At 43.3% G+C, this 11,714-nt stretch overlaps 1 protein-coding gene across 1 annotated transcript in view; it reads left to right on the forward strand.

The window, feature by feature from the left end:
- The window catches only part of LOC102255394 (arachidonate 12-lipoxygenase, 12S-type-like), a 13,954-nt gene extending 2,482 nt beyond the window's left edge, over nucleotides 1–11,472 (forward strand). The window contains 14 exon segments of the mRNA XM_014541929.1: nucleotides 1,052–1,133; nucleotides 1,235–1,357; nucleotides 1,451–1,554; nucleotides 1,980–2,009; nucleotides 2,012–2,113; nucleotides 2,116–2,138; nucleotides 2,678–2,821; nucleotides 3,460–3,669; nucleotides 6,342–6,428; nucleotides 6,661–6,830; nucleotides 7,537–7,658; nucleotides 10,534–10,634; nucleotides 10,747–10,917; nucleotides 11,045–11,472. Of these exon segments, the coding sequence (XP_014397415.1) occupies nucleotides 1,052–1,133; nucleotides 1,235–1,357; nucleotides 1,451–1,554; nucleotides 1,980–2,009; nucleotides 2,012–2,113; nucleotides 2,116–2,138; nucleotides 2,678–2,821; nucleotides 3,460–3,669; nucleotides 6,342–6,428; nucleotides 6,661–6,830; nucleotides 7,537–7,658; nucleotides 10,534–10,634; nucleotides 10,747–10,917; nucleotides 11,045–11,224 (1,649 nt within the window). The 3' untranslated portion in view covers nucleotides 11,225–11,472.
- Nucleotides 11,473–11,714: the final 242 nt, after the last annotated feature.

Raw genomic sequence — 11,714 nt, forward strand, 5'->3', positions numbered from 1 at the left:
GACAGTGGAAGTAGGTTGAGGTCAGAGGAGGTAAGTGTACTTCACTTGAAATATGTCATTTTGGAGAACAGCTTAATGTGTGGACAGGGAAGAACCAGGCCAGGGGAAATTAACAAAGAAATATGGGATCATGTAGGATAGGTGTGGACATTTCAGCTGATTAAGAATGAAATTTATAGATACTGTGATGAAGAACAGGGATAGATAGGAAAATTTTAGTTAAGGTTCACAATAGGGTGTCAAAAATTGGATTTTCGTCTCAGGAAAAATATGAGATTGAAGATTGGTGAAATTAAAAAAAAAGGGAGTGGGGAAAGGTGAATGACTAGGGAACTAAGCAGAGGAGACAGGGCCAGAGAAAAAATCAAAAGAGTATGATGCCATACAGTTAAGAAATAGGAGATTGTGATCCCACTTCCAGGAATATATCCTAAGAAGCCCTAAACACCCATCAGAAAGAATATATGCACCCCTATGTTCATTGCAGCATTATTTACAATGCCTAAGATCTGGAAACAGCTCAAGTGCCCATCTTTAGATGAGTGGATAAAAAAAGCTGTGGTGTATTTACACAATAGAATAGTATGCAGCTGCAAATAATAAGGATTTCTTACCCTTTACAACAGCATGGATTGACCTGGAGAATATTATGCTGAATGAAATAACCCAGTTGGAGAAAGACAAGTATCACATGATCTCACTTATAAGTGGAATCTAATGAACACAATAAACTGATGAACAAAATAGATCCAGAGACATAGAAGCATGGAGCAGACTGACATACACAGAGGGGGGGGGGAAGTGAGGGGAGACGGGAAGAGATTAAAACCAAAGAACTTATATATATGCATGCATAACTATGGGTACAGCCAATAATGTGGTGAAAGCCTCAAGTGGAGCAGGGACAGGGAGGGGGTAGACAGGAGAGAATAATTGAGGGACATCTATAATACTGTCAACAGTTTAAAAATAAACAGGATACTGGAAGAAGTCAGGGCATAGCATGAGATAGCACAAAGCATTGAAGAGAATTGCTTTGATGTCTCCCCAGCCCGCCTGGCAGGAAACAATACCTTGGATGTGTTCCAGAAGCATCGAGAAAAGGAACTGGAGGAAAGACAGCAAATCTACTGGTGACTGCCCTTTTAGAAGCCTCCCAGTGTACCCCTTCCCTGACAACTTCCTCCATTAATGACTTCCAGCCCCTCCATTAACCTTTGTCCCCATATCCTAGCTGGGCCACCTGGAAGGAAGGGTTACCCATGACAATTGCTGCAGGCAGTATAGATGATCTGCCTCCAAATATGAGATTCCATGAGCAGAAGAGGCTGGACTATGGATGGACAGTGATTGCAGGGTGAGGAAATGGTCAGAGTGGAGTGGGGCTGGTGGATCCAGGAACAGGTAGGATTTGGTAAATTGGTGGTTTCATCTTTGATATCTGCTCTAGGCTTATGGAGATGGCCCTCAAATATGTTTACACCCTCCTAAGCCCCTGGAAACGCCTGGAAGATTTTGATCAGATCTTCTGGGGACAAAAGACTGCCCTGGCTGGTCAGTTGTTTGCCCAGGTCCCCATAACCCCTTGATGACCCTATTAATGAGGTATGTGTCACATTGCATAGTCTCTAGAACTTCTTGCAAAAAATATTTGAGGGCTGGGGATCTCACAAAGGCCTCATGAATGAAAATATATGGGCTGGGTATGGAGGAGTCATGTGACTTAATCCCTGTAGTAGAGTATGAAGGAGAGGAACATCAGGTTGTGGTGAATATCCTCCTCCTAACCTCCACTCGTCTCCAAAACTTCTTGCAAAAAATATTTGAGGGCTGGGGATCTCACAAAGGACTCATGAATGAAAATATATGGGCTGGGTATGGAGGAGTCATGTGACTTAATCCCTGTAGTAGAGTATGAAGGAGAGGAACATCAGGTTGTGGTGAATATCCTCCTCCTAAACTCCACTCTAATCCCACAGAGAAGGTTCACCAGTGCTGGCAAAATGACCAGCTTTTGGCTACCAGTTTCTCAATGGCACCAACCCCATGCTGTTAAGTCACTCCACCTCTCTGCCCTCTAGGCTGATGCTGCCCTCGGGGATGGAGGAGCTTCAGCCCAGTTGGAGAAAGAACTGCAGGTACAGCCTCCAGCCCTTGATGGTCTTCTCCTTGTCTGTGAGAGGAGTAGAAGTGGTGAAGGGGAGGGACCAAAGTTGAGTCTGGAAAGGGAGGCTGTGGTAACCCACTGTCCCTGGGTGTAGAGTCCTCTGCTGGAAAAAATTAGAGGTGATGATGTAGGGAAAAGCATCGAAGCTGGATTCTGCCAATAAAGCTGACCATTAGGAGATGGTGGGGAAAGGAGCTTGGGCCGCCTGACAAGTGGAGAGCTTGGCATACCTGTGCTACAGAATCAACTGGCATACTTAGTCCTAATACTACCTCTGACACAGACAAGCTGCATGTCTCCAGGGAAGACTCCTTTCATGGGGTCTTAGTCTTCCCTGTAAAATAAGAGAATTTGAACTTGATGCTCAGTGCTTCCTTCAGTTCAACCACTGGGACTTAGGTACTGACATGGGCTAATGGCAAGAAGAGAGAGTGACTGTCTTTACATTCTCCTCCTTGTCCTGGCCCTGTGGAGGTATGCTTTTTTCTGGATATATTCCTCTTTCCTTAGAAAGGTTCCCTTTTTGAGGCTGACTTCATTCTACTGGATGGAATTCCAGCCAATGTGGTCCAAGGAGAGCAGCAGTACCTGGCTGCCCCCCTTGTCATGCTCAAGATGGAACCCAGTGGGAAGCTGCTACCCATGGTCATCCAGGTGAGGTGTTCTGAGAAACCTCCTCCCAACACTGCTCTGTGTTCATCCCCAACCTCTGCCAAGGGACACAGACAGCAGGCTCTTATCACCCACCTCTGCCTGATTCAGTGACACCTGTCCTTATCCAATATCTCCTTTATACCTTACAGCCTACTCACTACTCACCTGAAACTGCCTTTTTGAGAGTCAGAATGCTCTCTGTTGGTTCTCACCATAAGGGTATTTAATCTCTTTTTGACCTATGATTCTGTGGAATATTTCTTCTTAGACATATTTTCTCCCTTGGTTTTAATGTGTTTTCACTCTTACTGTTCTCATCAATCATTTCAAAAGAACTGTCATTTATCTCACATGTCCAGCTTCTCCTTCCGATTCTACCATCCTAACTCACACCCTCATCAAGTTTCTCTCAGTCATACTAGACAGCTCTTTCCAATTCCTCCTGCTTTGAACCTGACCATCATGGCACTGATACGTCCCCACAGCACTTAAGAGGGTGAGTGGAAGGGCCTTCATCCTCCTACTATAGTATAATCCCTGGGAGAGAATAATCTTAGTCACCAGTGTTTCCCCCAGAATAATAAGCATAATTTCTAACAGGATGAAGCCAGTGAATGCTTAGCTCCTCTTTGTTTCAGATCCAGCCTCCCAGCCCCAGCTGCCCCACCCCACCACTGTTCCTGCCCTCAGATCCTCCACTTGCCTGGCTCCTGGCAAAGTCCTGGGTCCGAAGTTCAGATTTCCATGTTCATGAGCTCCAGTATCACTTGCTGAACACTCATCTGCTGGCTGAGGTTATTGCTGTGGCCACCATGAGGTGCCTCCCAGGACTGCACCCTGTCTTCAAGGTACATCCTCTACCCTCCATGTCCCATCTCCCTCACATCCCAGAGGAAGGAAACAATGCAACAATTCTCTAAGATTTAAAAAGCATAAGCCACTTGTTTGGAAGGAAGTTAAGAAAGCTTCTTCTAATTGAATGAGTGTCCATGTTATTGGAATAAAAAAATCTTTATAGCAATTTGTGAACAGAAAAGAGGCAATTATTGTGTCAGGACCTTGCCCTTGTGGCTTTATTTCTAATGTTTAAATTATTTAATTTTGAGATAATCAGTTTAAATTATTTTATTTTGAGATAATCATAGGTCTTCATGCAGTTTGAAGAAATAATACAGAGAGGTGCCATCTATTTTATTAAGTCAAGTTACTTAGCATATATTCAGCACTTATTCTAAGGCACCTGATATTCTCCAGCAGAGTCTGCTGTAGAGCAGGAATATAATTTGATAAACGAAAAGTATTGCTCTGCTTCATAGGGCTAACATTTAACTGGCAAGACAAGTGATACACATAAAAAATAACCAAGCAGCTAGGGAGAGATCAATGGGAGGGAAAGGAGACTTATGTAATACTTTAAGCAATAAAGAATTTAAATTTAAAAAATAAGAAGAAGAATCAGAGAACAAAATCTGGATATAAAGTTGAAATCAAGACAGAAGGCAATAAACACCACAGCTTAGGATTCATTAAGTAGAAGATCAAAGGAATAAAAGACCAGCCCAAGAGGTTATTTAACCTGCCCAATGAGACGTGCATGCCATGGTAATTAGATCAATGGAAAGGAAAATGCAAAGACTTTGTGATGAGTGGAAATAGTCTTTGCAGCATGCCTGGGTGCAAGATTGGAGAGAAAGCTTAGAGGTCTGAGCTGCTGCAACAACTAGGAGCTCACCCAGTCAATACAGTTGTACTGACCCAGAAATACTGTAATTTTATACAGTAATGAGGCTAGAATCTATTGCTAACCAGAAGGCAGCAAAAATAACCTTTTGATAGCCTAAAAAACATTTTTGAAATCTTGATGACACTAGCAGCAGGAGCAAAAACAGTACAAGCTTATGAACCAGAACAATTGTCAGAAACAATACATTCAGCAGAAGCCCATTTTGAAGTCAAAGATGATATGTTCAGTTTTAGGTACATGGAGTTTGAAGTGGTAGCAAGATATGTAAGTGCATGCTGGGTAGAACGTCTGAATTGTGTTTCTTCCAGGAGTCCCAACCTTCATCTCCAAACCTGTCCATTGGTAGCAGTGACCCCTTTGGGTCCTGGGGTAGCATAGACAAAATAGACCTTAACAGAATTCCTTGATGTTGCAGTTAATTGACTTTATGATGCTTTTTCATTACCATCTTCTGTACATCTTGTTGATTGAACCAACTTTTACATTTCAAAATCCCCCTTCCACAGCCGCCTCTATACCTGTCTCCCCTCCAACTGAGTTGCTATCAGGCCACCCAGAGGGCTAGGCCTGCCCCCCTCATAAAGGTTACCTGTGCAGGCTGGGCGTTCAGACTGCTGGTGTTTGGATCTTGAATCCTGGACTCAGTTCTTACCAGATGTGCGCTCAGGGTCCTCATCTCTAAATGGGAATAATAGGCACTCTATCGTGGAGGTGAATAACAGCGTTACATAGACTAAATGCGACAACAAATAGTAGTTCTTGCTATTATGATTAGTTCTTTGTCTTCTGGTTTCTTCCCTCCTCATGTAGACTTTGGGTTTCCTATGACACTCAGCATCTTTAATGGTCTTTCTGGGGTTTCAGACCAATGTGAGTTGCTTTGTTATGTTGGTACCAATTATTTCAGTTGGGCCCTTCCCTCTCTGCAGCATCACCAACTCACATAAATACCAATATTGCATGAATCCCCCATCTCAGGATGAAGATAAAATTGTTTAAAACAAAAGGAAATGCACATGAGGATCACAGGGCCTTTTTGAAGGGCAAAGGGAAAGCAGGAGAGAACGGCCCTAACACAGTGCCTAATTGGGGATGGGAGGAGGTTTGACAACAGCCCCTTTGCTGTTAAAGAAGGTAGATCAATAAGGTTCCTTTAATTCTGACTGAAAGTACCCTCCCACCCCAATCCCTGAAATTTTAAAAATGCAAAAGTAAAATAACTAAAGGTTGGAGGAGCAGCTTTGAAAATTAGTAGAAAGGCAAGTTTAAACTGTAAGGATGTATATGCTAGAAAAATTATTTTAAAAAATCAAAAGTTAAAGGACTGATTCTCAAAGGACACCTATACTCAAGATGGAAATGATAATAACAGCTACTATTCAAGGACATCTGTGTGATAGGCAATGTACTGAACACTCTCATATGTTATACGCATAAGCATCACCACAGCACCTGTGATGAGACCCAATTGTCATCGCCTGTAAAGAGATAAAGAGATGGACGTTTAGAGGGTTTATTATCTTGGTCAAGTACCAAAGTTAGTGGTGAAGTGTAGATTAAAATCCCGGTCAACCAGACTCCAAAGCCCAACTCACAGAGCAATGGGAGAACATGAGACTAAGAGATCAGAGAGGCAGGAGACTATCCGGCAAAGGCACCAGCAGGTAGGAAAGCATCAAGAGGGAGAGAAAGCCACCATGCTGAGTGCCACTCACTAATAAAGAAGGAGCCAAGCATGTTGTACATAAATCACCCCCTCCAACCTTCTCCATCCAGCTCCTGATCCCACACACCCCCCGCTACACGGACATCAACACGAGGGCACGGAACAAACTCATCTCAGATGGAGGTTTATTTGATAAGGTAAGGAGGTGGATTGTGGGACGACCTACTCACCCAAGTCCGCAAAACGTCCTGTCACTTTCAACATTCCAGGCCCCTCTGTGTGACAGTCCTGACCCTAAAACTGAGGAGCCTTGTTCCTTTATACCAATGTCTTTGAATCTGAAAAGGCCACATCTGACCACTTTATATAGTATGCCATGTTCTCCAGCTCTGTTTGTCCCCTCAAAACCCCTCATTTCTATTGTCACAGGGATGGAGCACAGGTGGAGGGGGCCTTGTGCAGGTGTTCCGGCGGGCCATGACTCAGCTGACCTACCGCTCCCTCTGTCCTCCTGATGATCTGGCTGACCGGGGCCTGCTGGGAATCCCAAGTGCCCTCTATGCCAATGATGCTTTACGGCTCTGGGAGATCATTGCTCGGTGGGTGAGAGTTGGAGAAATAAAAAGGTATTGGAATAGTGAGAATGGGGCTTTAACTTGAGGTCAGCATAAGGCCAAAGGAATATGAAATAAGAAAGTCCAGACAGGAGAGGCAAAGAACTCAATCGAGAAGAGATGAGGAACAGAGAGTAGGTTCTGAGGATGGGAAGGCTGAAATAGACAGTGTAAGTAGACAGACTTGTGTGGGTGAGTGAAACTAAGGGATCTGGTGGGATCAAGGATTTTGTTATGAAGAGTGACTATAAACCATGTGTTTGCAATGCTATTTTTTATATATTTATTTGTATTGATTTCAGAGAGGGAGAGGGAAAGGGAGAAAGATATAGAATCATCAATGATGAAAGAGAATCATTGATTCATTGCCTCCTGCTAGCCCCTCCTGGGGATCTAGCCAGCAACCCAGGCACATGCCCCAACCAGGAATTGAATTGTGACCTCTTGGTTCATAGATCCACACTCAACCACTGAGCCTCACTGGCCAGGCAGAATTCTTAAAACTAATGTCCCACATTTCCTTTCTAAACTAGTTTGTAGAATGAGCTCCGGGATGTCCCAAAAGGCAAATCTTGTCAGATCTGTTCCCAGGTGCAGTGAGAATCAGCTGGATAGAGACCACAGAAAAGGAGTAGCAGCCAGAGGGTAGGGTCTTCTACTCTCAAGGAGCTCATCTCCCTTCTCTGGGCAGGTACGTGGAGGGGATTGTCTACCTCTTCTACCACGGGGATGATGTTGTCAGAGGGGACCTTGAGCTGCAGGCCTGGTGTTGGGAGATCACTGAGGTGGGGCTGTGCCACGCCCAGGACCGAGGTAAGATCCCTACCTAGAGAAGGGAGCTCCTTAGACCCTCTGACCAAAGGCCTTTTTCAGCCTTGCCCTTCTAGGAACATGACCCCAACCCCTCATCAGCCTCTGTCCCTCCACACATGGAGCATCTTATTCCCATTCTCACTTCCTAAGTCTCTGGACAATTCTAGAAACCCAAGGGTTGTCCTCCTCAGAGATCCCATGCCTCTTCTTAGATGCCCCTAACCTGCTGTTGGGACTAATAAGGCCAGAACCATAATCAATAAGAAATCTTCCTAGGCCCTACCAGTTTCTCTTCTAATTATTGTCTGTTTTCGAAGTCCATGAAAGCCCATCCTATCTTTCTCTCCCTTTTTCTCCTTCTTAATACTTTCCAGCACTCACAGAGGATCCAGACATCCTACATGCCTGCCAAGTGCAGGGCCATTTCTAGATGTAGTCTCAGTACTGTATATATTTGACTTAAAACTAAACTCAGTGTCATGATCCTTGGGACTGAAGTTTCTTGGGAAAAAGTATTCTCCTCACCAGTGAACTAACCACCTGTAGGTCCCCTCCCCCCATTTTATATCCATAACGAAGAAATATCCTTTCTTGAGCTCTTCCTAGATGCATATTCCTCTCTCTAGTACACATAGGCCAGAAGGGACTGTTTTGAATCATCCTTTAGCTCCTTCCCCCTTCAGTCTTCACACCAATACCTTGAATCCCTTCCACTCCCTCTGTGCAATAACTGTAGCCAACAGCTAAAATCTATTACTTATAACCAGGCCCTGGGGATGCACACATCAGTAAACCACCCATCTACCATGAAGTGGAGTCCTACCTCAAAGTATCTGGGGCTGTACCTTCCCCATTCGTCCAGGAACACCTCCAAAGCCCTTCGTGACCAAAATCTCTGTAGTATGCCTCAGTTCTGTTCATCAGGCTCCACCTGATCCAAAACACCCTTCTCATTCTCTCTTTCATGCTTCTCTCCATGAAATATCCACATCAGAGCACTTGTAATACTTATTTGAATATGAGCTTTAACCTCTCGCACCCATACTGTGTCTCCGGCAACTTCATGGTTCTCTTTGTACCATCATTCTCTCATCACCCTCATTAAAGGCAGTGCGTTAAGATTTTCTCTTCCCAGACCTATGCTTGAGAAAGCTATTTAATCTCATGACTTTCAATATCCCTGAGCTGAGATGAATGTATTTCTTGTCCCAAATGAAATAATGAATGTGACAAAGTTGAAACATGTGTAAATCAATATAAAATGATTGTGATCCTATGCCACACTCCAAAAAATTACCTCCCCAATCTGGTCAGCAAGTGTAATATGTGAGCAGGTCCTTACACACCCTGAGCAGCATCTCAACTGTAAATTGAGTGGAATTGGACAGTGGATTTGATGGTGCTCCAGTTCCAACATGAGTCTATGACTTCTCTTTTTTTCTGCATTATAGCCCAGATACCTGAAACTACTTTCCAGAAATAGGAGAGCAACCTCAGTATTCTTAACCACTTTGGGGGAGGTTGGAAATTTTATTAAAATAAAATAAACCTAGAGAAAAGTTAATGCTATAAATCATAGGCCTACAACTTGAACTTTTAGTAAGGTGACATACCTGTATAGTTAGCACAAAGTACAAATAACATTACTAGCTCCCCAGAAAGTCTCTTGTATGCTATTCCAGTCCTTGCCCATCCAAAGGTAACCACTTCATACTGCACAGGTTAGTTTTACCTGTTTGAACTTTACACAAAAACATGCATTCACTAATATCTCCAGATTGTTTGAAATTTACCCATGCTGCTGTGAAATGTAGCATGTAGTTCATTGTTCTCATTGTATATTATTCTATTTTGTGAATATGACGGCCTTTATTTTTTCCTTTCTCCCATTGATGGGCATTTGGGTTGTTTCCATTTTGAGGCGATTAATGTCATTGCTGCTGTGAACAATGTTGTGTGTACAATTCTGTTGGGTGTGTATCTAGAAGTGTAATTGATGGTCATAGGATATGTGTATGTTCAGTTTTAGTGTTTCTGACAGTTTTCCAAAGTGCTTGTATACATTTACTCGCCCTCCACAGAGTATGAGATATAGTCAGTATCTTCTCAAATATTTGAAAAATACTTTGGTCATATTGTGAATATGTTGTATTTTCACATTATGAGTTTAAGTTGTATTCTCCCTGTGACTGGTAGAACCGAGGAACTTGTCCTAGGCTTAGTAGCCACATGGATATCCTCCTTTGTGTAGAACCTGTTATTCCTTTTTGCCATTTTATTTTGGGTTGTCTACCTCTCTCCTGTTACTCTTAACCACTTTTCGAACACTGGATATTAGACCAACCAGCCTCTTGGCCCTGCCCACTCTCCACCTTATAAACATACCTACAATGGACTGAGGGGGTTTATATGGACCACCTCCATGGACTATCCCTTTGTAAGGTAACTATTATCTCTATTTTCATTAAAAAAAAGTAGCAGCTCAGAGAAGCTAAGAAGTCAGTCCAAGGTAATGCAGTTAGTCAGCAGCAAACCAAGGACTGGTCTCTTGACTAAATTATTAACGACCCCTCTTTACATCTCATATCTCCTTTTCCTGCCTTACTTATATACTTGTCACTATCTAACAAACTGTGTGTAATTTTACTTAGTGATTCTGTTTATTATCATTCTTCACTACTACAGTCTGATTTGTCCACCAACATATTTCCAGTGCCTGTATAGTGTCTGGAACATAGTAGTTCATGACTTTTTGAATAAATGAATAAGTGAATGAACACTCACTAATTCTAATATGTGGACATGCCAAGATATCAGCCTTTACTTCCTTATCTCCTTTGGAACTGCACTGTCTAAGCTTTGTTCTTTTCTCTAGGTTTCCCTGTCTCCTTCCAGACTCGGGCTCAGCTCTGTCATTTCCTTACCATGTGCATCTTCAGATGCTCTGCCCAGCATGCAGCAGTGAACACGGGCCAGGTCTGGGTCTGTGAGAACAATTGTCTGGTCTAGGGGATACTTGAGGGAGAGAGCTGGGGTCTAGGGTCCTGAATCAGAGTTTCTGAGTGATTCCAGATTCTTCCTCTTCCAGTTCGACTGGTATGCCTGGGTCCCTAATGCCCCATCCTCAATGCGGATGCCCCCACCCACCACCAAGGAAGATGTCACAATGGACACAGTGATGGGCTCACTGCCTAATGTCTGACAGACCAGTCTTCAAATGTTTGCCACATCGCTCATTAGCCAGCCCCCGCCAGACATGGTGAGAGGGGACCGCTGGCACTCTGAGGGGACTGATGGCTGACAAGGAGACTTTAGGGTGAGGGACTGGAGTTTGGGTCCCTTTTTCTTAGAACTAGAAGATGATTGATCCTTTCTTTCTGCTCCAGGTACCACTGGGGCATCACCAAGAAGAGTATTTCTCAGGTCCTGAGCCCAAGGCTGTTTTAAGGCAGTTTCAGGCTGATCTAGACAACCTGGAAAAGGAAATCGTGGCCCGGAATGAGCAGCTAGACCTTCCCTATGAATACCTGAAGCCCAGCCTCATAGAGAGCAGTGTTGCTATCTGAGCCCAAATTGTTCATCCTTCAAATACTTGAGGCCACCACCATGGTTAACATTTCCCCCACTCTTTTCATGGGTCTGAGTTGCTATGGTTCTATTTTCTCCTGTTGGGTTCCCTACCTAAATATTTCACCTGCATGAGGCACTGTCCTTCCTTCCAGTTCCCTAACAGGATGGTCTTTAACTTGAAACCAACCCTCTTAGAGAAATCAACTATCTACTCATGTAATTTTTTCTTTCCTCTGGAAATTTTGCCTTCTCCATTTGTCAATAAATCATTATATAATGACATTATATTATCATTGATATAGGTGATTTAAAGATGTTTTTAATGGTGTACCCAATTTTTAATACAGTGGGAGATAGAAGTTAATTCCATTCCTTTTTCTGATCTGGATAATCAGTTATCACAGCACTGTTCATTGAAAAGCTCATCCTCCCTAAAAATCTGTAATGCTGACATAGATTAAGTTGCCATCTATGAATGAGTTAGTT

The sequence above is a fragment of the Myotis brandtii genome, unplaced genomic scaffold (genome assembly GCF_000412655.1).
Source record: "Myotis brandtii unplaced genomic scaffold, ASM41265v1 scaffold283, whole genome shotgun sequence".
Lineage (NCBI taxonomy): Eukaryota > Metazoa > Chordata > Mammalia > Chiroptera > Vespertilionidae > Myotis > Myotis brandtii.